The sequence below is a fragment of the Episyrphus balteatus genome, chromosome 1 (genome assembly GCF_945859705.1).
Source record: "Episyrphus balteatus chromosome 1, idEpiBalt1.1, whole genome shotgun sequence".
Lineage (NCBI taxonomy): Eukaryota > Metazoa > Arthropoda > Insecta > Diptera > Syrphidae > Episyrphus > Episyrphus balteatus.
In genome coordinates this window covers 101,111,674-101,135,539 of record NC_079134.1, presented here as the reverse complement: position 1 = coordinate 101,135,539, position 23,866 = coordinate 101,111,674, and the positions used below count along the sequence as shown (strand labels likewise).

Sequence of the window (23,866 nt, the reverse complement as noted above, 5' to 3'; positions counted from 1 at the left end):
TTAAATTTTGAAATTTGTCGTTTTAGTTAAAAGCTTTGTTAATCTATTGACGTCTTTAAGTTTCCATCATTAAAAATTCATTTAATTCACTTTGCTTTAGTTAAAGTCTTTACTTTTAATGGAAACTTTAAATTTAAAACTCCATTAAAAATATGGCAGGGTTATTTTTTGAAAAATTAAACTGTCAAAAGCTACATCTTTGTCAAATAAAATATATTTAAATTTGAAGATTTGAAGGATAAACAATATAAAAACACAAAAATGATGACCCGTAACAGAAGGTGTTACAATTAGGATTACGCAGCATCTCAACCCGGATTAGTTTCACAAGTCGTGAAGATATTCTCTGTGCTCTTCTGCGCTCTGTGAAGTGGATAAGAAATGCATTAATTTCTTTGAATTTTGTGTCTATTAAAAATCTCAAATAAAGTGCTGTCCATTTAACACTCATACCCATAGATTCAAAAAATTCTGGCAAGCCTATAAATATATTCTTGTCTGGCGAAAAGAATTGCCAGTAGTGACCAAAACCAGCCAGAAATTTCAAACTCGCTACATTTGTTGAGCTGGCCAAACCCAAATTCCTCACAAAATTTCAGCTTCTTACGATGAGTAGTTTCTGAGATATAGGACTTCAAAAATCGCGAAAACCGTAACTGACTCATTGACTCACTGACTCACTGACAGATCATCAAAATTATGGAGAACTTCCCGCTATCGTAGAAACTTGAAATTTTACATGGTGATAGGACTTGTGGTGCATACAAAGGAAAAAATCGAAAATTTGAGATTTTCAATTCAGGGGGCGTGGTAACCGCCCATTTTCTCCGAATTTTCATCAATTATTATAGAGCACTTCTGACTATCGTAGAATCTTGAAATTTGGTAGAATGGTAGAGCTGGTAGTTTATATTAAGGAAAAAATTTAAAACCTGAGAATTTCAACCAGGGGGCGTGGCAACCGCCCATTTCCGCTGAATTTTCATCAAATATTATAGACCACTTCTGATTATCGTAGAATCTTGAAATTTGGTAGAATGGTAAAGCTGGTAAGTTATACAAAGAAAAAAAAATTTAGATTTGAGAATTTTCGTCAGGGGGCGTGGTAACCGCCCATTTTCGCTTAATTTACATAAAATATTTTTTTGAGCACTTCTGATTATCGTAGAATCTTGAAATTTGGTGAAATGGTAGAACTGGTAGTTTATAAAAAGGATCAATTTAAAATTTGAGAATTTTTGCCAAGGGGCGTGGTAACCGCCCATTTTCGCTTAATTTACATCAAATATTTTAGAGCAATTCTGATTATCGTAGAATCTTGAAACTTGGTAAAATGGTAGATCTGGTAGTTATTACAAAAGAAAAAATTTAAAATTTGAGAATTTTAGACAAGGGGCGTGGTAACCACCCATTTTCTCTGAATTTTCATCAATTATAGAGATTTTAATTTCTACAGCAAAACCTTGCAAAAAGAAGTGAAATCACAACAAAAACATTACTGTTAAAAAAAGAGCCAAGTTCTCCTATGTTGAAATTATGCTAGCACAAAAAGTACTGAAATGTAAAAGTGTACCAAGTTCTAAAGCTTGGCTTTAAATTTGTATAAATAAAATTTTGGTTGTTTACTTGGCAATTTTTCAAATAGCTTTAAAAATCGGTAATTTAAAGTAAAATTGCCAAGGGAACAACTACAATTTTATTTATACAAATTTAAAGCCAAGCTTTAGAACTTGGTACACTTTTACATTTCAGTACTTTTTGTGCTAGCATAATTTCAACATAGGAGAACTTGGCTCTTTTTTTAACACTAATGTTTTTGTTGTGATTTAAGTTTAATGGAGAGTCAATAAATTGGCCCTTATCAGAAAATCAAACTAAAAAAAGCTTTGCTCAGGGATTTTCTTCGAAAAGTTTTTTTTTTTGGTTGACAAATTAGGTTTAATTTTGTTTTTTATAAATCAAGCAAAAAAAAACCGAAAACCGGTTTTTCCAAAACCCGAAAACCGGTTTATTGGCCCAGTTTAAAACCGGTCGGTTTAAATGAAAGGAGAAAAACCGGAAAAACCGAAAACCGGGTTTTGTACTAACAACCGCCATCCCTAGCCTCACAACGAACAAACCTTATACTTATAAAGGTATGTTGTTTTCGATTGGCCGTCCGGAAGCGCCTGGAATCATTAAGAAGCTTGCTGCAAGTTTTTTATTCTCCTAGTGAAAAAAACAAAAACAAAATATTTGATTTTTAACCAATACATTTATTTAATTTTAGAATTGGGTGGAAACGATTCAAAGTTTTTTATTGGATTTCAGAATGAGTGAATCATTGAGTGATTCCAATCGAAAACGACATTAATGTACCTAGTTGAAAAAGTTTTTGAAAAAATATTGTTCAAATAAAACCAACTGTACCTCATCTTTAAATGTGTTTAAACAAAAAAGTCAGAGATAAAGGTAGTCTTGCCAGTTGAGCCTAAATGGCATGAATAATTAATTTTTTTTTAAGTTAACCTTTTTAAGTTAATACACTGCACATTTTTAATAAATGCATTAACAAGTATATGAGAGGTAAGACATAATCTGCTATTGCTTTTTTTCGTGATTTTAAAAAATTGTTTTTAGATGAATTTTTTTTAGAGGCGCCACTTGCAATCTTGCCCAGGGGCGCCGGTAGTGCTTAAACCGACACTGGTTGTAGGGGATGCTTTAAACAGCTTAACTTGAAGTTTTCGACCAAGATTTCCTACGAGCTCTTTCCGCCATTTTGAAAAAATGAATAAAATTGGTTTTTGGACAATAACTCGGCTATCCGACGAGATACGAAAATTTTACAAGAAATTTTTTGTAGCTTTTACCATGTCCTACGTTCATGCATACACATTTTTTGCGAATTATGAAACGTTTTCGAGATATCGATTAAAAAAAGTCAAAAAATTTGACATCATCTGTTTTTTGGTGATGAATATCGAAAAAAATTACACGGTGTAGCACTCAAAATATACGCGGGCGGAGACCTATCAGGTTTTGTAGAGCTAGTCGCACTGAATACGAAACGGTATTTGAAAATCCCCTAACACCCCCAAAATCTGGAGTTACGGGCAAAAAACGGTTTTTTGGACCTTCACCCATTGAAAAAATTCTAGCTTCGACAATTTTTTACCCATTTTCGATTTTTTTATAGTTTCTGATAGAAGATAAATATACCTTTTATAACAATGTATAAAACATGTAACTCGGTTAAACCACTTAGAATTTATAAGATGTCAAATTTCAAAAATTCAATTTTTTTTGTCATTTGCCCAACTTCGGCATCAATTTAAAGTACATGTTTTCAAAACAACATGCTATTTAAAAAATATATTCTAAAACTATATCTATTTCCCAATTGATCGAGGTATTTTTTATGAAAATCACTTCAAAATTGGCTTAGAAAAAAAATTTTTCGATTTAAACCCAGATACAGAAATTCGAACTTTTAGGTATAGAACAAAAATGTTGTTTCGGCACGTAGCAGGATAAGTTGGACGCCAGGATTTGATGAAGGATTTTTGTAGAGGAGCTCAATACAAACATTTTTTTACTTTGGGAGGGGGGTCTATCTCCCCCCGTTTCGGTGGGAGGGGCATTTTCATCAAAATAAAAAAAAATTATTAAAAAACAACGGCAACACTTACAGTAATAAATGATACCATTTCCAAAAGACGAAATTGTGCATTTGATTCTAATTTTTAAATCAATATAATATTACCAATAGTTTTTGAAATAATCGATTTCAAAGTTAAAAATAGGGGAAACAAAATTTTTTTAAACTCATTTTATACTATTTTTGTCCAGACTGCGAATTTTAGTAAAAAAAATTACTCACACAGAAAACTGCCTCAATTGATTCCTTATCGAACCGTGAAAACTATATGTTTCTATGTCTTCTAGTTTTTGGGAAAATTGAAAAATTATTTTATCAGATTTTTCTTTTTTCAAAATATTTTTTGTTTTTATTTGTTTTTATTTTTCAATTTTCTCAAAAATTAGAAGACATAGAAACATATAGTTTTCACTGTTCGATAAGGAATTAATTGAGGCAGTTTTCTGTCTAAGTAATTTATTTACTAAAATTCACAGTCTGGACAAAAATAGTATAAAATGAGTTTTCACACATTTTTTTCCCCTTATTTTTAACTTTGAAATCGATTATTTCAAAAACTATTGTTAATATTATATTGATTTAAAAATTAGAATCAAATGCAAAATTTCGCCTTTTGGAAATGGTATCATTTATTACTGTAAGTGTTGCCGTTGTTTTTTAATAATTTTTTTTTATTTTGATAATTTTTTTTTAGAAAAATGCCCCTCCCACCTAAACGGGGGGAGATAGACCCCCCTCTTAAAGAAAAAAAATGTTTGTATTGAGCTCCTCTACAAAAACCTTTCATCAAATCCTGGCGTCCAACTTATCCTACTACGTGCCGAAACAACATTTTTGTTCTATACCTAAAAGTTCGAATTTCTGTATCTGGGTTTAAATCGAAAAATTTTTTTTCTAAGCCAATTTTGAAGTGATTTTCATAAAAAATACCTCGATCAATTGGGAAATAGATATAGTTTTAGAATATATTTTTTAAATAGCATGTTGTTTTGAAAACATATACTTTAAATTGATGCCGAAGTTGGGCAAATGACAAAAAAATTGAATTTTTGAACTTTGACATCTTATAAATTCTAAGTGGTTTAACCGAGTTACATGTTTTATACATTGTTAAAAAAGTATATTTATCTTCTATCAGAAACTATAAAAAAATCGAAAATGGGTAAAAAATTGTCGAAGCTAGAATTTTTTCAATGGGTGAAGGTCCAAAAAACCGTTTTTTGCCCGTAACTCCAGATTTTGGGGGTGTTAGGGGATTTTCAAATACCGTTTCGTATTCAGTGCCACTAGCTCTACAAAACCTGATAGGTCTCCGCCCGCGTATATTTTAAAACCTCATTTTTGTAACACCGTTCAGACCCTGTTCAGACCTACAATTTTTTATTATCTAATTATTCAATAATAAAGGTCACATAAATAAGTAAATTATTTAAATTTTATTTTAACTTTTTGAGAAATTTTAGTAATCAACATTATTGCAACACATTGCATATAAATGTGTTGACGAGATTTGCAAAAAATTGGTTGAGTCGTTTTTGAGAAATCTAGAAAAAAGTGTAATAAACGTAATAGGTGGTACTAAAAACATGGATTTCTTATTCGATTTTTTTGTGATTCAAGAATATATATTATTAATAATATCTTGGAATGTAATATTACAAAGCATAGTTTTTATTATAATTATTAATATTTATTTATAATTATTAAAATCGATTAAGCCGTAAGGGAGATATATGGGAATAAAAAAAATTTATGAACTTGACTTTGATACAGGGCGAGTAAGGGGTGTATAGATAAAAATCTGAAAAAATTCTTCACCACTTATTTTTTTATCAAAAAGAAAACTTTTGAGTTTTGTTTTTTTTTATTGACAACGAAAATCATTTTTTAATGATACAAAAAACTTTGAATATCTCTCCTGAAAATAAGCTAATTCCGATTTATGCCACTATGCCGTGAAACCGACGATATCAGGGTTTGAAGTTTTTTTTTTTTTGATTAAATTATTCTTCGATTGATCTTTTCATTGCTGTATTCCTCATGAGAAAAACTTGGAGTCACTGTATTTCCATCTGTACTAACCACGCTTGATTGTATTTGTGTTGTTAACTTTACAGAATTTTACGGGTTCGGGTCATAACTACTTTTGATGTGGTGAAAAGCCCGTTCTTACCAATACTTTATATGGTGCGGGGTGCGGCTTGCGGGTTAATATTATTTTTTGGTTTTTGTATTGAAAGCTTAACTTAACTTATATTGTGCAAGTACTTTAAAAGTTAGAAATGTAGCTGTGTGAATTTGCCACTTAAATTAATTATACGTAAAAACTACGTTCTTCTTGTTATAATTTATCCGCTTTGCATTGAAAGAGACAGTTGACTTTCATATCAGAAGAAGATATTACCATGGGCTATATGAACTTAACATACCTACATATGTAGATATACATTAGAGTGGAGCGTTTTTGGACTTTTCTTTCAGATCACTGCGTGCAACTCATGGTTTATGCCTTGTGCTCTTCTGAACATATTCTGATACTTTTTTTTTTGACAATGGAAAAATAAAAATCGGGAAGCCTCTGAAGATTGCTCGTATTTCACGAAAATCGATATTTTATGAGGCGTTAGAACCCATCTGAATTGACTTAATCTTTTTCATTTCACTACCAACTGCTCATAACTTATGCTGAGTGATCTCTAGAACCAGATCTGATCCCCTATTTTGAGTCGTTAATGGAAAAAACGAAATCGGGAAGGCTCAAAAAAATGCACTTTTCGCAAAAATTCAGATTTTTTAAATTGTATAAAATCCCACCCAGAACAAATTTCTTTTACAACTTGTTTGTATTTGCTATATTTGTTAGAACCTCATTGAACCTTATAAGCTATGGAGCACTCAAACTGAGAACTTTTCTGTAATAATGACGTCGTTTATGGGGGATTTAAGAAAATGCTACTTTGACATCCCCTGACCCATTTCAATAGAATTTTAAATTCTAATATTACCCTTAAAAACTTCGTTAGTAATTTAATTTTCGTATAAAACACTAATTTTTGTAACTGCATTTAATTTATGTCGATATCTTATTTCAATCCTTAGTGTTTCCATAATTCTTGCCCATGCTAAATTTTTATTTCGAAGTCGAAATGGCGTAATAATTATACCGTTTAACGATTTATTTTTATGAATTTAACATTATTAAAAACAAAAGTTTGTGGAAAACAAAAGATTGTATGGTATTTAAGAAAACCGTTAGCAGGTAAAGTTAAACAAAAAAATTAAGCATGGGCAAGAATTATGGAAACACCTAAATGTCAAATATCTAAGGATTGAAACAAGATATCGACATAAATTAAATGCAGTTACAAAGGTTAGTGTTTTATATAAAAATTAAATTATCAACGAAGTTTTTAAGTGTAGTTTTAGAATTTAAGATTCTATTGAAATGGGTCAGGGGATGTCAAAGTAGCATTTTCTTAAATCCCCCATAAACGACGTCATTATTACAGAAAAATTTCAGTTTTAGTACTCCATAGCTAATAAGGTTCAAATAGGTTCTTAGAAATATAGCAAATACAAACAAGTTGTTAAAGAAATTTGTTTTGGGTGGAATTTTATACAATTTAAAAAATCTGAATTTTTGCGAAAATGTGCATTTTTCGGAGCCTTCCCGATTTCGGTTTTTCCATTAACGACTCAAAATAGGGGATCAGATCTGGTTCTAGAGATCACTCAGTATAAGTTATAAGCAGTTGGTAGTGAAATGAAAAAGATTAAGTCAATTCAGATGGGTTCTAACGCCTCATAAAATATCGATTTTCGTGAAATACGAGCAATCTTCAAAGGCTTCCCGATTTTTATTTTTCCATTGTCGAATAAAAAAAAAGTATCAGAATATGTTCAGAAGAGCACAAGGCATAAACCATGAGTTGCACGCAGTGATCTGAAAGAAAAGTCCAAAAACGCTCCATTCTAATATACATATCACAACAAAAACATTACTGTTAAAAAAAGAGCTAAGTTCTCCTATGTTGAAATTATGCTGGCACAAAAAGTACTGAGATGTAAAAGTGTACCAAGTTCTAAAGTTTGGGTTCAAATTCGTATCAATAAAATTTTGATTGTTCCCTTGACAATTTTTCTTTTAATTACCGATTTTTAAAGCTATTTCAAAAATTGCCAAGTAAACAATCAAAATTTTATTGATAAGAATTTGAACCCAAACTTTAGAAATTGGTACACTTTTACATCTCAGTACTTTTTGTGCCAGCATAATTTCAACATAGGAGAACTTAGCTTAGGGGATGTCAAAGTAGCATTTTCTTAAATCCCCCATAAACGACGTCATTATTACAGAAAAATTTCAGTTTTAGTACTCCATAGCTAATAAGGTTCAAATAGGTTCTCAGAAATATAGCAAATACAAACAAGTTGTTAAAGAAATTTGTTCTGGGTGGGATTTTATACAATTTAAAAATCTGAATTTTTGCGAAAATGTGCATTTTTCGAAACCTTCCCGATTTCGGTTTTTCCATTAACGACTCAAAATAGGGGATCAGATCTGGTTCTAGAGATCGCACTCAGTATAAGTTATGAGCAGTTGGTAGTGAAATGAAAAAGATTAAGTCAATTCAGATGGGTTCTAACGCCTCATAAAATATCGATTTTCGTGAAATACGAGCAATCTTCAAAGGCTTCCCGATTTTTATTTTTCCATTGTCGAATAAAAAAAAAGTATCAGAATATGTTCAGAAGAGCACAAGGCATACACCATGAGTTGAACGCAGTGATCTGAAAGAAAAGTCCAAAAACGCTCCATTCTAATATACATATCACAACAAAAACATTACTGTTAAAAAAAGAGCTTAGTTCTCCTATGTTGAAATTATGCTGGCACAAAAAGTACTGAGATGTAAAAGTGTACCAAGGTCTAAAGTTTGGGTTCAAATTCGTATCAATAAAATTTTGATTGTTCCCTTGACAATTTTTCTTTTAATTACCGATTTTTAAAGTTATTTCAAAAATTGCCAAGTAAACAATCAAAATTTTATTGATAAGAATTTGAACCCAAACTTTAGAAATTGGTACACTTTTACATCTCAGTACTTTTTGTGCTAGCATAATTTCAACATAGGAGAACTTAGCTCTTTTTTTAACAGTAATGTTTTTGTTGTGATTTCACTACTTTTTGCAAGGTATGGCTGTAGAATTGAAAATCTCTATATTTGATGAAAATTCAGTGAAAATGGGCGGTTGCCACGCCCCCTGGCTAAAGTTCTCAAATTTTAAATAATAATACCATCTCTACCATTCAACCAAATTTCAAGATTCTACTATAAAACCAGAAGTGATCTATAATAATTGATGAAAATTCAGCGGAAACGGGCGGTTGCCACGCCCCCGGCTGAAATTCTCAAATTTTAAATTTTTTCCTTTGTATAAACTACCAGCTCTACCATTCAACCAAATTTCTAGATTCTACGATAATCAGAAGTACTCTATAATATTTGATGAAAATTCAGCGGAAATGGGCGGTTGCCACGCCCCCTGTCTGAAATTTTAAATTTTTTCCTTTGTATAAACTACCAGCTCTACCATTCTACCAAATTTCAATATTCTACGATAACCAGACGTGCTCTATAATATTTGATGAAAATTTAGCAAAAATGGGCGGATTCCACGTCCCCTGAATTGAAAATCTCAAATTTTCGATTTTTCCCTTTGTATACACCACAAGTCCTATCACCGAGTAAAATTTCAAGTTTCTACGTTAACGGGAAGTTCTCCATAATTTTGATGATCTGTCAGTGAGTGAGTGAGTGAGTCAGTCAGTCAGTTACGGTTTTTGCGATTTTTTTAAGCCCTATATCTCAGAAACTACTCATCGTAAGAGGCTGAAATTTTATGAGGAGTTTGGTTTCGACCAGCTCAACAAATGTAGCGAGTTTGAAATTTCTAGCATCTTTGGTGTGGAAGTTAGAGGGGGGTCGAAAATGGCCTGAGTTGTTTCCTGTAAATAAGGGTGTAGTGCCAAAGTTGCTAGAGAACTTGGCTGGGCACTACCGTGCCCCTTGATACCTGTTCAGAATTTCGAAAATGCTGGAACATGTGTTGCGTACCCCGTTCCTACTTGAGCACTTGACCACCGAAGCATCTGCTCGGTGCGTTTTTGTTATTTAGTTAGTAAAAAAAAGCTATGATTACACGGTCAACGAAATCGGTCAACGCTTTGGCTCTCTGACGTTAAAATGAAATCTGTCCCAAGAGTGTCACGTCGTGTGATCGTCAACGAAAACTGCTGTCATTGCGTTGACGGGTACGATGACACTCGCGTTGACACACATTTTTGGGTCAACGCATTGACTATTTTTAATGACCGTGTAATCTCTCTGTCAATGCCATTGGGACGCGTTGACAGGGTTTTAGGACTGGATGTCATCGCAATGACCCTGTCCTAGCGTTGACGCGGCAGAATTTTACCATCATGTCATCGTTTCAGATTGACATTGTTTATTGTATAGAAATGTGATGAAAGTTGGATGGGGAAAATATTTCGTAGGGCGATTTTTTGAATGGAGTACCGTTTTGGAGGGAGGGAGGGTCTCATTTTACCTTTTTGTTATTTTTTTTACAAAAAAAAACTTTTCGGTATGGCCATGGCATCCATTTTGGATGCAAAAAATTTTTTGTTTACAAAGTTTTATTTTTCAACAGGTTATATCTTTTTATCTAGAGCAGGTACAAATTAAATTTAACTTTATTGAGCATCCTGATGATATAACCTTTCATTTGACATATCACACATAACTGTACATTCACTACAAGCTACACAATGTTAAATTAAAAAACTTGCGAAATACCTCAAAACACTTGTGGAGATCTGTTGACAGCCACCAGTGTGGGAAGTACCGTAATCTCAGTTTGGAATTTCAGTTTGGCTTTAAAAATTCTTTCTTTTTTTTCTAGGCATCTCAGAAATAAGATTGAAAGTTGAGATAATAAAATTATGTTTTTGTTGCTTTTTTTCATGAAAATTGATCGAGTTAAAAAAATTCTAGCTCTTTTTGTAGATGTCTAATAGACATGATCGATATATGTATATATTTTGAGCTGAAGCAATAAGCTTTCAGGTGGTATAAAATTTATTATAGGTTGTTATATCAAATAAATGGATTTTTGGGTGATGGAAGTGATTTTTTCACTTTTTTCATAAGAAATGATTGTTTTTAATAAATTATTTTAATACTTTTTGCGCATTGTAAAAATTTAAAAATAGTTTTATTCTTTAGAAGAAATATTTGGCTTTTTAATGGTATAATTTTTTTTTGTAAGCTTTTAAAATAAAAAATTAATATAATGAGAAAAGAAAAAATGTAATTTTTTTTAGCTTTTTCTTGTAAATTATTATTGTTTGAAATAAATAAACGCTCCAATTCACTCATTTTAAACAAAAGCACACAACTTGTTTTCTTACGACGTTATCACGTTAAATTATCGTCCGTAAACCGACTTTACAGACAACCACTTTTGTTTTAATCATTAAAAATAGAAACAATTAAAATATCAAGATGAAAAAAACGTTAAAGTGAAGGTAATAAAGTCAATAATAATGAAACAACTGTAAAAACCATACGTAAAGTCAATTTTCCTAAATTCTGGCAAATGCTTCTCTTTCTACCCTACTACTGAAGAGTAAAGCTATTTTGAAACTGAAACTTTGTTTATTATAGATAAAATTGATCGCAACAGGTGTAAATTCTGCATTTATGAATTTATAATTTTTTGGTTAATAACCAAAATAAAAAGAAATAAAGTACTCAACTCAAATATTTATAATTTTTTTCAAGAAAAAAATTTTTTTTTTGAGAACTTTAAGGAAAAAAGATTTAAATGAAGAATAAAATTTTACTTTGGAAGAAAGTAATTAAATTATTGTTTCCAAAAATGTAAAAATAAAAAATCCTCTTTGAACATTTTGCTTAAAACTTAATACTTTTTCTTGGAAAAAATCAAGTTGTTATTTGAGTTGAGCTTCTTATTACATTTTATTTTGATGAATTATATTCATTGATGTATACAGAAGTTACATCTGTTCTTTTGTTCAAACATTGCAAGGTCAAGAAAAATAGCATATTTAAGTTCCGATTAATTTTTTAGTTTTTCAAAATAGCTATAGATACTCCTGTTTGATTTAATCTCAATACAGAATAGAATGAAAAAAAAATAAAATTTTTAGTCTAAGTTAGTATTACTAGGTGGCGCGCTCAATTATAGAACAACTTCAACTGTATGCAACTGAAATGATTAGATACTAGCTAGTAACCGTGCTGGTTGGAATGGTTTGTTGGTTGAGGTCGACATTCATCCGGGACTGTTTTTGACTTTGAGAGTAAAAATGGACCTCCACCGCCACACCATGATCAAAAGTTTTTAAACCTCCGCACCACCGCAGCAGCACGTCCCCACTCTTTTCAAAATTTCTAAGCCTCCGCACCACCGCTGCACCACGTCCGCACTTTTGCATTTTGAAAAATTAAAAAGTATGAAACAAAATTAATTTGTATGAAAAAAACGGTGCACCACCACCGCACCACCTCTGCACCATGATCATGTACAAACATGACTTGGTGGTCTGGTGGTTAAGGCGTTGGACCTCTAATTGAAAGTGCTCTGGATACTCGTCAGTAGTTTTTCTTTTATTTTTGAATAATCCAAAAAGCATGTATCATAGTGCAGCGAATTTTTCATACAAAATGAAATGGTGCGGACGTGAGGCAGTCGTGGTGCGGCGGTGGTGCACCGAATTTTTCATTCAAAATGAAATAGTGCGGACGTGGTGCAGTCTTGGTGCGGCGGTGGTGCGCCGAAAATTTCCGCCAAACCTCGGTGGCGCAGCTGTGTTGCGGCGGTCAAGATTTTTTCTTTTTCTTTAAAAAGTCAATTTCTATTTTTTCTCGGTATTCATGACTTTTGAGAATGCTACAGAAACTTTTAACCTCACTGAAATCATTATCTAGGTATTTTACCAAAGTTCTCAACTTATTAGTAAAACCGATAAATAGACCATAGCTAAAGTATTGAACAATATGCACTCAAATGAAACACCATGAATAATAACATTTCTTATGCTAATTTTGTCGTCCACAAGCAAAACATTTAGTGATGAATTAGCACAATACGAGTTCTACGTCCGTACGACAGCTATTATAGTTTTTGATGGCTGTGAGCAATTAAAAATATGTATGTGCTTAAAGCACCGTTTACATTGATTTTATGAAACAAAACTCCCATAAGATACACGAGAATCCAGAAATTTTTGGGATACCTTTGGATTTTTTTAAATTTGCGTTGAATGCGTTGAACGCTAGGTGTACGACGGGCATAGCTGTCCAAGTATATTTGATTTATCATTTTTCTCAAAAATGTGGAAAATTCAATTTTTTGCCCTAAACTCACTAAGAAAATCACGTCGGCACACAGTGCGTCGAGTGTATGGGGAATGTGGACAAAAATCAAAATGTAAATGATTAGTGTATCTGTATTGAAAATTAACTTAACATTTTTAAAAATACTTACTTGAGTACCTACCTTTTTACCGACTTCCAAAAAGAAAAAGGAGGTATTTTTTGTGTTTGTTACCTCATAACCGTGGACCAATTTTGATAATTCTTTCTGTATTGGAAAGCTGTTGGCTGCAATGTGGTCCTATAATTTATATTTCGTTAAGTTCTGGCCATAGGAACTATTAGAAAAACCATAAAACCAATTTTGACCCATGGAAGTCGGTTTTGTTTTTTGATAAAAATGATTTTTTAACTTAATTCCAGACACTAGGTGACCACACAAAATATTTAACATTTCTTTCAATCATTTATTTTATGTGGAGCCTCAGGTTAACAACTGCGGATAGAAACAAAATACTCTATTTGAAATTGAAAAACAACTTGAGCTTTCGATTTATTTTTTTGTTAAAATCGCAAATCTTTTCCCAAAAAAGTAAAATTTTCTTATAAGAACATTACAAAGCAACTCTCAGGCAGCGATTTATTTATTTTTTATTCTGAGCTAAAGGCATCATTTATGTAGATACATACATGTTTTTCAATTTTACATTTTGTCTGAAAAAAAAAAAATAATAATTTCACTAAAACAAAAACATTTCCATCATATCTACTGTTTTTAATATAATATTATAATAAAATTATAATATCTTATAAAATTGAAGATTTAGTTTCGTATTTTTCTTCTTAGGACAACAGCTTCAAAAGGCATCAAATAAATGTTATTCAAATTTACTTTTTCTCTGAAAAAAAAAAAAAATAAAAATATATATGATAGATAACAATAAGAAACGGATAGTGAGAAAATAGTTTTAAGTCAAAATATTAAAAACTTGAGTTAAGAAAGTAATTGCATATTTATATATGCATACAAACATGTCCCGCAAAAATTAACATACAAATAGAATACTACAGCTTTGTGCCAGAGATAACCTTTTTAATTTAACTCTACCTTGTCATTCTGCTATCCATCGGGTGAACTGTAATGCATTATCATTCCCCTATTTGACGTCCAAGTGAACGTCAACTTAATTTTTTTTTGCATAGAAAAAATAATAACAAACGATTACATACAGTGGCATTTGCTTAATTTTAACGATGGTGAATTGATTTTTACAACCAAAAGTGACAGATCCGCAACATTTTGTATGCGGATTGCAAATGTATTAAGCAAGTTCATTCACGTAAATAGTGAAATACAGTACAACATTAGCGAGTTTCGATTCCCCCCGATGAATAGCATAATGGTAATTGGTGAATATTTAGAGATAATTCCCCCTATGGATAGCAGAATTGGGCTAATATTTAAGTATTTCAATAAAATATTTTTTTATAATTACCCAATACGGTGCGGAGAATTACTAGTCAACAAAAAGTACTCCATGACGTGTTCATCGCTATTAACAGAATTAATCAATGGGCCAACTTCTTCTAGCTTTTCCCCAAAATTGACCAAAATTCGATATTCTTCTTTTGAAGATGACCTTTTTAGATAATTAGCGATAATATATATGTATATAATATAGCTCTGACCAAAATTAACATTTGACTCACCTTATGACTTGAAATACTTCATCGTTAATAGCGGAATAACTCCATCCACCATCTTCTTTAAACGCTTTATAAGCAGACGACCGTTTAAGTTTCTGTAATCCCTTGAAAACATTAAGCGTACTTCTATCAGCACCTCTCTCTACCTTGACGTTCACTTTTTTGTAGTCATCGGCTATTGGTAGCCATGTTTTTGAAGAAGAAGAAAATCCTGCTGATTTTCCATCACTCCACTGAAAGGGGGTTCTTTCTGGATCTCGGTCATCGCATGATATTTCTGTGCATTCCGTTTTCACATTTGACATGCCTATTTCTTCGCCCTTAAAGATGAAAATTTCTTAATGGTTGAAAATTCTTATTATCAAAGTATCACCACTTTTTAAAAACTTACATAGTACGTAACAGTTGCACCAGGAAGTGCAGTAATTATAACATTAACTAAATCAACTTTATGATTCCCAAAATTGGTGGCTATCCTACTATTATCATGGTTTCCAAGCTTAAATTAAAAAGTTGTTATAAATAAATAAATAAATAAGGCCCATTTGCTCATACTAGTCATAAATTCTAATCTTAGCTAGGTCGAACATAACTGTAATGTTTTACTTACTTTTTTCTAAGTTGCAACAAAATATTTATGTTCAACCTAGCAATGATTTACTTTCATGCGAGAAATCGTTAAGAACTCCAAATTAAAATGTCAAATCAATACAAAAGTCAGTTAGTATTTTTGTAAAAGTATGTGTGTGTCAAATTTTGTGTAGAGGATAAACAACAAAAGTTCAGTCTTTTGTTCCATCAACAATTTTTGAAATGAATTTTTACATCTGAAGATGGTTAATATTTCTAAAGGTATGTTAACTCATATTGTTAAAATTATTTGGTGGTCATTTTAGTACCTATACATTGTTTTTTTTAGCGAAAATCTCTCTTTCTTTCCCAAATAAAACTGCTTAAGTAGAACATACACTGCCTAAGTTCTACTATTTCTTCCCCCTAAGTTATGTTAAACTTAGAGGAATTTATGAAACTATTTGAAGTTCGTGCAAACCACTATGTAGAACTTAAGGGTTTATGTTTCACCTAAGTATTTAAGTTTCGTTTCAGCAAATGGGCCTAAATAATTCGCAGTGAATTTGTAAAAATAAATTAAAGTTTTCATACCACCCAATTAGCCGTTTTGTGCTTGGCCCACATAACTTCCATCCAACTGTTGATGGACCTTTCCAGGTCACGAGCATTTGATGAACCTCTTAAGCCCATTAAATTGAAATTGAATGGTATATGTGCGCCAAAATGTGTTCCATTGCCAAAGTATTGATCAATAACATCAATTGGTGAATAAGCTTCGGCTAGAAGAATTCTATTAAAGAAATCAAAAGAACAAAAAATTATTCATGTTTTAAACGTCAGAATGTGATTTAACTGACCACTTTATTACAAGTGATAACAATATAAGAAATATAATTCCAAATATAGTTTAGTTATCAGTTTACAACATTATATTTGACAACATTTGCAAAAATTAAAGCAGAATCAAATTATTATAATTTGGTTAGAAGTAAATCTTAGAAATTTAATAATTGAAAATTATATCCTGAGGTATGGCAAATTATTTCCTTTGGGTGAAGTTTCTATTTAATCCACGAAGTGGTTTCAAAATTTCTTCAAGACTTGTTGGTATGCCAAGTATAGATTTAGATCAAGAACACCACTTCTGATTGAAAACTCAATAACACAACTTTTTAAATCTTTGCCGCCGCAATAAGAATAACCTTTATTCTCTTTCATATGGTAGCATAATTTTTTAGCAACTCTTTCTCATTAAAATGATTGTATCAATGTTCAAAAATTCATCGATTTTCATACATAACTCAAACTTCAATCGCATTTTCTGGCAAACTATCATTTATGACATAACCTATTTGTACCCGGCGGCAAAGAAATATATCCCGCTGAGAAAATAATTCCGATTCCCTCTAACAAGTCTTCAGAAATCTTACAGTATGTATCCTGATATGATTGTTCTGCTAGAACTACATATATTTTTACTAACATCTTTATCAAAAATGCAAAATATTGAAAACCGAAAAAAATATTGTTAAAGCAATATGTTTTCAAGCACAAGTTAGTTTAATTTTTTTAACTGACCTTGTTTCGCCTCCGTGTTCCTTTTGATACTGATTTAAAAAAGCTCTCCACTCATAAATAACTTCAACTGTTTCATATTGATCTTTTGTGTAAATATGAGTTAAATAATCATAACTATCAGGATCTGAAGTAGCTCCACTCAGTGGCTCATCAGGATAAGTTCCGTCATCATTAACTTTTTCAAAAATATGTGGAACAGCATCGATACGAAAACCATCCACACCACGATCTAGCCAGAATTTTAAAACTTTCAACATTTCTTCCCGGACTTTAGGATTTTTATAATTTAAGTCTGGTTGTTTTGCTTGAAATTGATGCAAATAAAATTGTTGACGCTTTTCATTCCATGTCCACATCTTGCCACCGAAAATGCTTACCTTAAATAGAGTTAATATTTGTATTTCAAAATAATGTAGATATGTGTGTAATTTTATTTTTTACCCAGTTCGATGGAGGTAGTTTTTTTCCGGGATTTTTTGGATCATCGAAACCATTTTCCCACACATAAAAATTTTCATATCCGTCCTTACGTTCTATTGACTTCTGAAACCATTCACATTCATCACTAGAATGATTAGGAACAAAATCCAGAATTATTTTAATGCCGATCTTTTTAGCTTTTTTGATCAAAGCGTCGAAATCATCCAAAGTTCCAAAAATTGGATCAACTTCATAAAAATTGGAAATATCATAACCAAAATCCGACATTGGAGATTTAAAAATTGGTGAGAGCCATGTTGCGGTTATTCCAATCTCTTTAAGATATTCCAGCTTCTCCGTTATTCCTATAAGAGAAATTTCATATAAGAAAAATGTTCACTTTATATCAACATGCACTTATGCATTGACGCACTTATGCATCTATTTACTGAAAATGAAATTTTAAAAACACGTAAAAAATTCAACCTACAATATATGCTTTTAAGTAGGCTAAAAGCTGAAGTAATTGATTTTTTCGTACAAAACGTACAATTGAGGGTCAAAAAATTGTATCCGGGAATGAAGAAAATTGTATCCGGGAACGAAAAAAATAAAACTGCTGGGAACTTCTTATTTATTAATAAGTAGGTACTTATTTCCTCAAGCATTGTGTGTTTGTTGCTTCGGAAGTTCTGGATGAGCACATAATTTCACGAAACATTCAGGAAGCAACGAATTGGCATATTAGGGCGGCTAACCGCTAGCCTTACCAAACCAACACAACCAACGCACAGTTAGACATATGGGACGGAACCCCGCGATTACGACCTTGCTATACTAAATAAATTAAAATATATATTATAATTACCATTTAGATCTCCAATACCGTCACCATTACTGTCCTTCCATGATCTTGGATAGATTTGGTACAGCGATGAGTCCTCCCACCAATCAGCAGCTCCGCATGATGAAACACTCAATAACGTAAATGTTATAATCAACTTAATTAATCTGCTTCTGTCCATTGTGGCCTTTCTAAACAAAAGAATGCGCCAAACTAAAGGAATATACTATTTCTGCGGAAGATGAGAGGTATGTTATCGATATAATTTCAGAAGACTCTCTTCATGTGATAACTTAACAATACAAGTATTTGTTTGTACAAAATTGAAATACCACTCGAATTTAATGATTAAAAGATTTACAACAATTTTATAATTTCACAGTCATAAAACCAATGGGACTTATCTTTGAGTTTCGAATAATAAATCATAAGCAAAATAAATGTCGTAAAACCTACACGAGTAGGTATAGTAATTGCATTTTATTCAAAAATCAAAAGAACTTAATTGAATCATGTATTTTGAACAGGGGGTAGGTCCACTTTTTGGTCAAATTGAGTTATCAACGGTTTTATGTTGGTCTATGGGTTCTCCGTACCTCTACTAAACCAAACCTGTAAACTGCTTCTTATAAAAGTTATGACTTATGATCAATCTTATTTTGAAAAAAATTAAGCTTATGTACCTACATATCTATACATATACCCTTTTTAAAATAAACTTAATTTACAGTATGTATGTAGGTATACATACAAATAGTTTTAACCAGACAACATTTGAATTATTTTGGCACAGTAAAGGCTTTTCTTGTATTAATAGTAGATACATAGATATTATTCAAGATTGTCCAAATCTGAAAGTAAACTTTTTATCTGAGAATCGTTGTACCAAGGAAAATGGCATATGGTTGCACAATATCATTTCATTTTCTTATTGTTTTAAACGTAAAACACCCATAATAATCTTTAACGCCCTCTATATTTTGATTCTGAGAAGTTAGTACGTCATTCGAAAGATAATAAAAAAGAAAGTTAAAGGTCTATTACGATTTTTTTTAAAAACTTCGTTTTGAAATATGAATTTTTGAAAAACACCTACTTTTTTTTGGGTATTTTTGAGTGAGTTTTTATTTTTTTAATTTTTCGTAGCGCTCAAAAAATATCAATAAAACATCAAATTTTGAAATTACAATTTTGAGATAACGGTAAAATAAAGTTTTGTTTTTCAACACGTTTTTTCTTTTGATCTAGAGCAGTTAAAATTTGGTTTAACTTTATTTATTTATTTATTTAGCTACAAAATATATTCTTAGCCTATTTACAATTTTTCATTCAATTACATTTTTAACAATATTTTTAGATTGTTTGAATTATTATTAAAATTTATATAATCGCTATGATTATTAAAATCGACACATGCTGCAAAGAGGGGTTCATGCTGACCATATAAAGTTCTGTTAAATCTTAAATTTAAAAGCTCATAATTTCGAAAAGATCTACTTGGGACATTTATGTTGATTTTACACAATAATTAACTTGAGTTAACTTTATTTGTCAATAAATTAAACACAAAAATGACATTTATAATGGTTCTTCTTTTACTTAAAGTATCAAGATCTATGAATTTTAAACGATATGTATAAGGAGGTAGGTTAACATCACTGTTCCAAGGTAGATTTCGAAGCGCAAACAGTAAAAACTTTTTCTGAATAGATTCGATCCGATTTATATTTGAAGTGTAACGTGGACACCATACACTTCTGCAATATTCAAGCCCAGATCTCACAAGAGCACAGTATAAAGTTTTAAGTATTTGTGGGTCGTTAAAATCTGTTGCCCACCGTCGGTCGTATGCAACCAAGTTTACGATTTGCATTGTTTATTAAATAGTCACAATGGTTTTTGAAAGTTTATTTAGCATCCAAAATAACGCCAAGATCACAAAAATAACTGACACGTTCCAATGATTTATCAGCAATGGTATAATTCATTATCAAAGTAGAAAGCTTACGAGTAAAGGTCATAACTTTACATTTTGATAAATTTAAAGACATATAATTTATATTGCACCAATTAAAAAGTTTATTTAAGTCACTTTGGAGAAAATGTGCATCTTCATGGTTCTTTAAAAGAATGGAATAATTTTGTATCATCGGCAAACATAAGAATTTTTGAACGAGTTATTACATTACACTCATGTCGTTTATAAATAACACAAATAATGGAGGACCAATGTGACTTCCTTGAGGGACACCAGAATAGACATTTATAATTTTAGACATTTTATTCTTAAACAGTACATATTGAGTTCTTTCTGAAAGATAGGATTTCAGCCACACGAGGAACCAGTTGGGAAAGCCTATACGGGCTAATTTCTTCAGTAATATCAAATGGTTAACACGATCAAACGCTTTGGAGAAATCTAAGTATATAACATCAGTTTGAAAACCATCCTGATTTTTATCACAGTTTCTGAGCAGAAATACATTAAGTTTGTGGTTGTAGATTTTCCTTCTGTGAAGCCATGCTGATAAGGATAAATTAGAAATTGAGCATGCTGATAATATTACCTTTGATTTGATATATCACACATAACGGTATATTTACTACAAGCTACACAATGTTAAAGTTAAAAAATTCAGAAATACTTCAAAACACCTGTGGAGATCTGTTGCCCATGACCAGCCCTAGTGCAGTGTGGGAAGTACCGTATTCTCAGTTTGAAATTTCGACATGGTTGGCTTTAAAAAAATCTAACTTCTTATGCAGACATCGTTGAAATATGATTGAAGCGTCATATAAAAGGTGAAATAGCTTTCTTATGATATAAAACTAAATATTGTTTGTCGTAGAAAAAAATTGATTTAATGGTGAGATATGGATGGATATTTTTGCTTTTTTTTTTTATGACTAGCTCTTTTTGTAGATGTCGTGCAGACATGGTTGATATGAATATTTTGAGCTGAAACAATAGGCTTTCAGATGGTATAAAATTTATATAAAAAAATGGATTTAATGGTGTTAGATGAAAAAAAGTTTGATTTTTCACTTTTTTCATTAAAAATCATTGTTTTGTATACCTTTTACGCATTGTAAAAATCTAAGTATGGCCTTAGAAAAATATTGAACTTTTTAATGGCGTAATTTTTTGTTAGCTTTTCATATAAAAAAATTAATATAAAGAGAAAAAAAACAAAGAGGGTTTTTCTTGTAAATTATGATAAGATTCATAAAGTTATTCAGTTTTTTTACAAATCATACAGAATATGTTAAGCCTAGTACGCAGAAATCCGCTTAAATTAAGGTGCGATCCGCTTAATTCAATGTGATCTGTTATCTCCGTGTATCCGTTAAAAAGGAGACATTCAATAAAATAAACAAACGGTTCCTGGAAATCACGTACAAATCGTCTGTACCGAGTTTTTAGCAAATCTATCAATCCGTTTCAGCTCTTTTTTCCAATTTTTCAAACTGAAACTTGTAACGGATACAGGGTATAATTATATTGGCAGTATAAAAAGTACAATTATTGACAGTGACAACGCTTGATGTCTCAATGCACGTATTTGGCACCCCCTGCAAATAATAAAGACAGTAGTTACTTTATATGGAACGATATATTTTCACCCCTTTTTTAGCACCTGCTCTTTAGCCAACCATTGAATACTTATTTTACTTTCCAAAAGGGCCCCACATTTTTGTGTGCCCAAGGGCCCCAGGCTAGTTAAAGACCGCCCTGGGCATATTGTTTGCACTGTAAAATTGTACAGACGTATATTAAAAACAATTTGTTTTGACACTTTGTTTAAGGCTTTGTCCAAAGGTACCCATGTCTTAAACCGGCTTTCTCTCCCCTACCTTATTGAACTAAAGAATGCACATACAATGTACCTACATAAGCAAATCTATTTATGTAAATACATATGTATCAAAAAATATCCTGAACCTAGTGCATTTAGTTCAGATTTACTAAGTATTAAATATCTACATAAGTCCTTAACAAATCATTTGGAGTTAGAACAATTTTGCTTTCCGCAGACGACAAACATTTAAACAAAAAAACCTTCCAAGAAAAATGTGGAGCTAAATCAAGACCCACTTGAAACATTTATAAAAGAGACAAATAACCCAAAAAAGTGCTGAGAAAAACAATCAAATTTGCAAGAAAAACTTGAACTCTAATGGACCAAATAAATGATACCAGATCTTGGGATGCCCGAGATATGAAAAAGTCCTAGCGTCTTTAATGTGTCACTCTTCTAGGATATTTAACCCTGCTGAAAAAAAACCTTTTGCCAGAGTGGAGATGAAAAAATAAACATTTCATTGTTATGGGCGACTAAAGAAGTTCTTAGAAAAGAATAAAGCTCCCCTGAACTTATCACAAGTCTTTTCTTGTATCTTATATAATATTATATTAAATTAAAGGAACGGCTGAGTCGCAAAATCTTGCTCTTTTCTAATACGAATCTTGAATAGATATTAGGTATAACGATTTTAGTACTGGAGCGCACAGGTCGTCCTTATGACAAAAGCCACTTTTTTGAAAGTATGCGTTATTGTTACTTGCTATTTCCACGAACAATTTAAAAAGAGCAAGCTCTTAAAACAAGCACATTTATAAGTGAATTTATTTGGTTGAAAGAAATCGAGATTTCGCATTTCTTCTACATCAAAAAGGAGACTGGGGTTTTTTTTCTGGGAACTGGGTTCTTTTCACTTATCAACGAGTCTTAAAATAAATCATTTTAATACTCAAAGTGAATAAACGGACCATCCAGCGCCAGCGTGGGCGAAATACAAAATTTTTATTTGGATAACTGACTAAATTCTATATTTACATAGTATTTTAACAGTTTGGTTTTCATATTAAAAATACTTTCATTATATAATTCACAATACATTGCGATCTCCAAACGTACGTATGTGTGATTATCGCTTGGTTGAAGAGTTTTACTGTCACATAGAAAATAAATAATTAAGTGCATATGTTGGGGTTCGGGGATGTCGAGCTAGGGTAAAGTACGCCTCCCTCATATCCTTAATAGACCGAGAGCCAGCGACCTGAAATTTGCTTAGTATTCAGAGCCATACCAATTTATAGTCTTCACCGAGTTATATAAGAAACCGCTGGTCTGCCTGGCCGTATATGTGGCGAACATGTGTAAAATTTTTCATGAAGGTGAAAAAAAATTCAAAATTAAGAAATCGATTTTAAATCAAAAAAAAATTATTTTAAGACAACGGCAAATCCTACGAAAATAAACGATAGCTTTTTTCAAAGATAAAAACTCAAACTACTTGCTGATTTTTTAATAAATGTTTTTTGATCAATAGTTTTTGAAAAAAAAAATTTCAAACACAAAATTTTGAAAAAAAATTTAAAAAAAGTTCAAACAGTTTTTATTCCAAAAAATCTACCCAATTAAGTACTAATTTTTTTTTTCAATTCTTATTTTACTTATATATTTTGAGTCAAACACCGAAAACTAGAAGTCAAAATCTCTTTTACTTTTTGAGAAAACTGAAAATTACAAAATCTTCTATTTTTTCACCGACACGCCAAAATTACAGTGTTTTGTTTTTACACGGTTTCCAAATTTTTTTATTTTATTGTTTTTGATAAATTTTTCTCCATGTACCTTGTTCTTAATATATTGCAATTTTTATATGAATATCCAGGAGTTTGTTAAAAATGTTGGC

At 31.3% G+C, this 23,866-nt stretch overlaps 1 protein-coding gene and 1 long non-coding RNA gene across 3 annotated transcripts; one reads left to right on the top strand and one right to left on the bottom strand.

The window, feature by feature from the left end:
- Positions 1-13,648: 13,648 nt before the first annotated feature.
- On the bottom strand, positions 13,649-18,398 carry LOC129916432 (maltase A2). 2 transcript variants are annotated; one of them, XR_008772451.1, is made up of 9 exons: positions 18,191-18,398; positions 17,344-17,687; positions 16,903-17,279; positions 15,916-16,114; positions 15,143-15,250; positions 14,755-15,071; positions 14,541-14,684; positions 13,815-13,943; positions 13,649-13,758 (listed from the first exon to the last, which is right to left on the bottom strand). XR_008772451.1 is itself a non-coding variant. In XM_055996381.1 (8 exons), exons 1-8 carry the CDS (start codon positions 18,345-18,347, stop codon positions 13,868-13,870), a joined length of 1,722 nt encoding a protein of 573 aa, XP_055852356.1. In that variant the 5' UTR covers positions 18,348-18,398; the 3' UTR covers positions 13,799-13,867. The 2 variants fall into 2 exon arrangements, 1 of the variants encoding a protein (XP_055852356.1); XM_055996381.1 differs by lacking the exon at positions 13,649-13,758 and having other exon boundaries at positions 13,799-13,943.
- LOC129916465 (uncharacterized) lies at positions 15,500-22,544 on the top strand. Its single transcript, XR_008772456.1, has 2 exons — positions 15,500-15,603; positions 22,202-22,544. It is a non-coding gene; the product is annotated as an uncharacterized LOC129916465 (long non-coding RNA).
- The last annotated feature ends 1,322 nt before the right edge of the window (positions 22,545-23,866 follow it).

Coding starts and splice junctions, on each gene's coding strand:
- LOC129916432 (XM_055996381.1), bottom strand. CDS start 18,347: ATGGACAGAAGCAGATTAATTAAGTTGATTATAACATTTACGTTATTG. Junction 17,280..17,343: donor AACTACCTCCATCGAACTGG/GTAAAAAATAAA, acceptor ACTCTATTTAAG/GTAAGCATTTTCGGTGGCAA. Junction 15,072..15,142: donor GTGCAACTGTTACGTACTAT/GTAAGTTTTTAA, acceptor TTCATCTTTAAG/GGCGAAGAAATAGGCATGTC.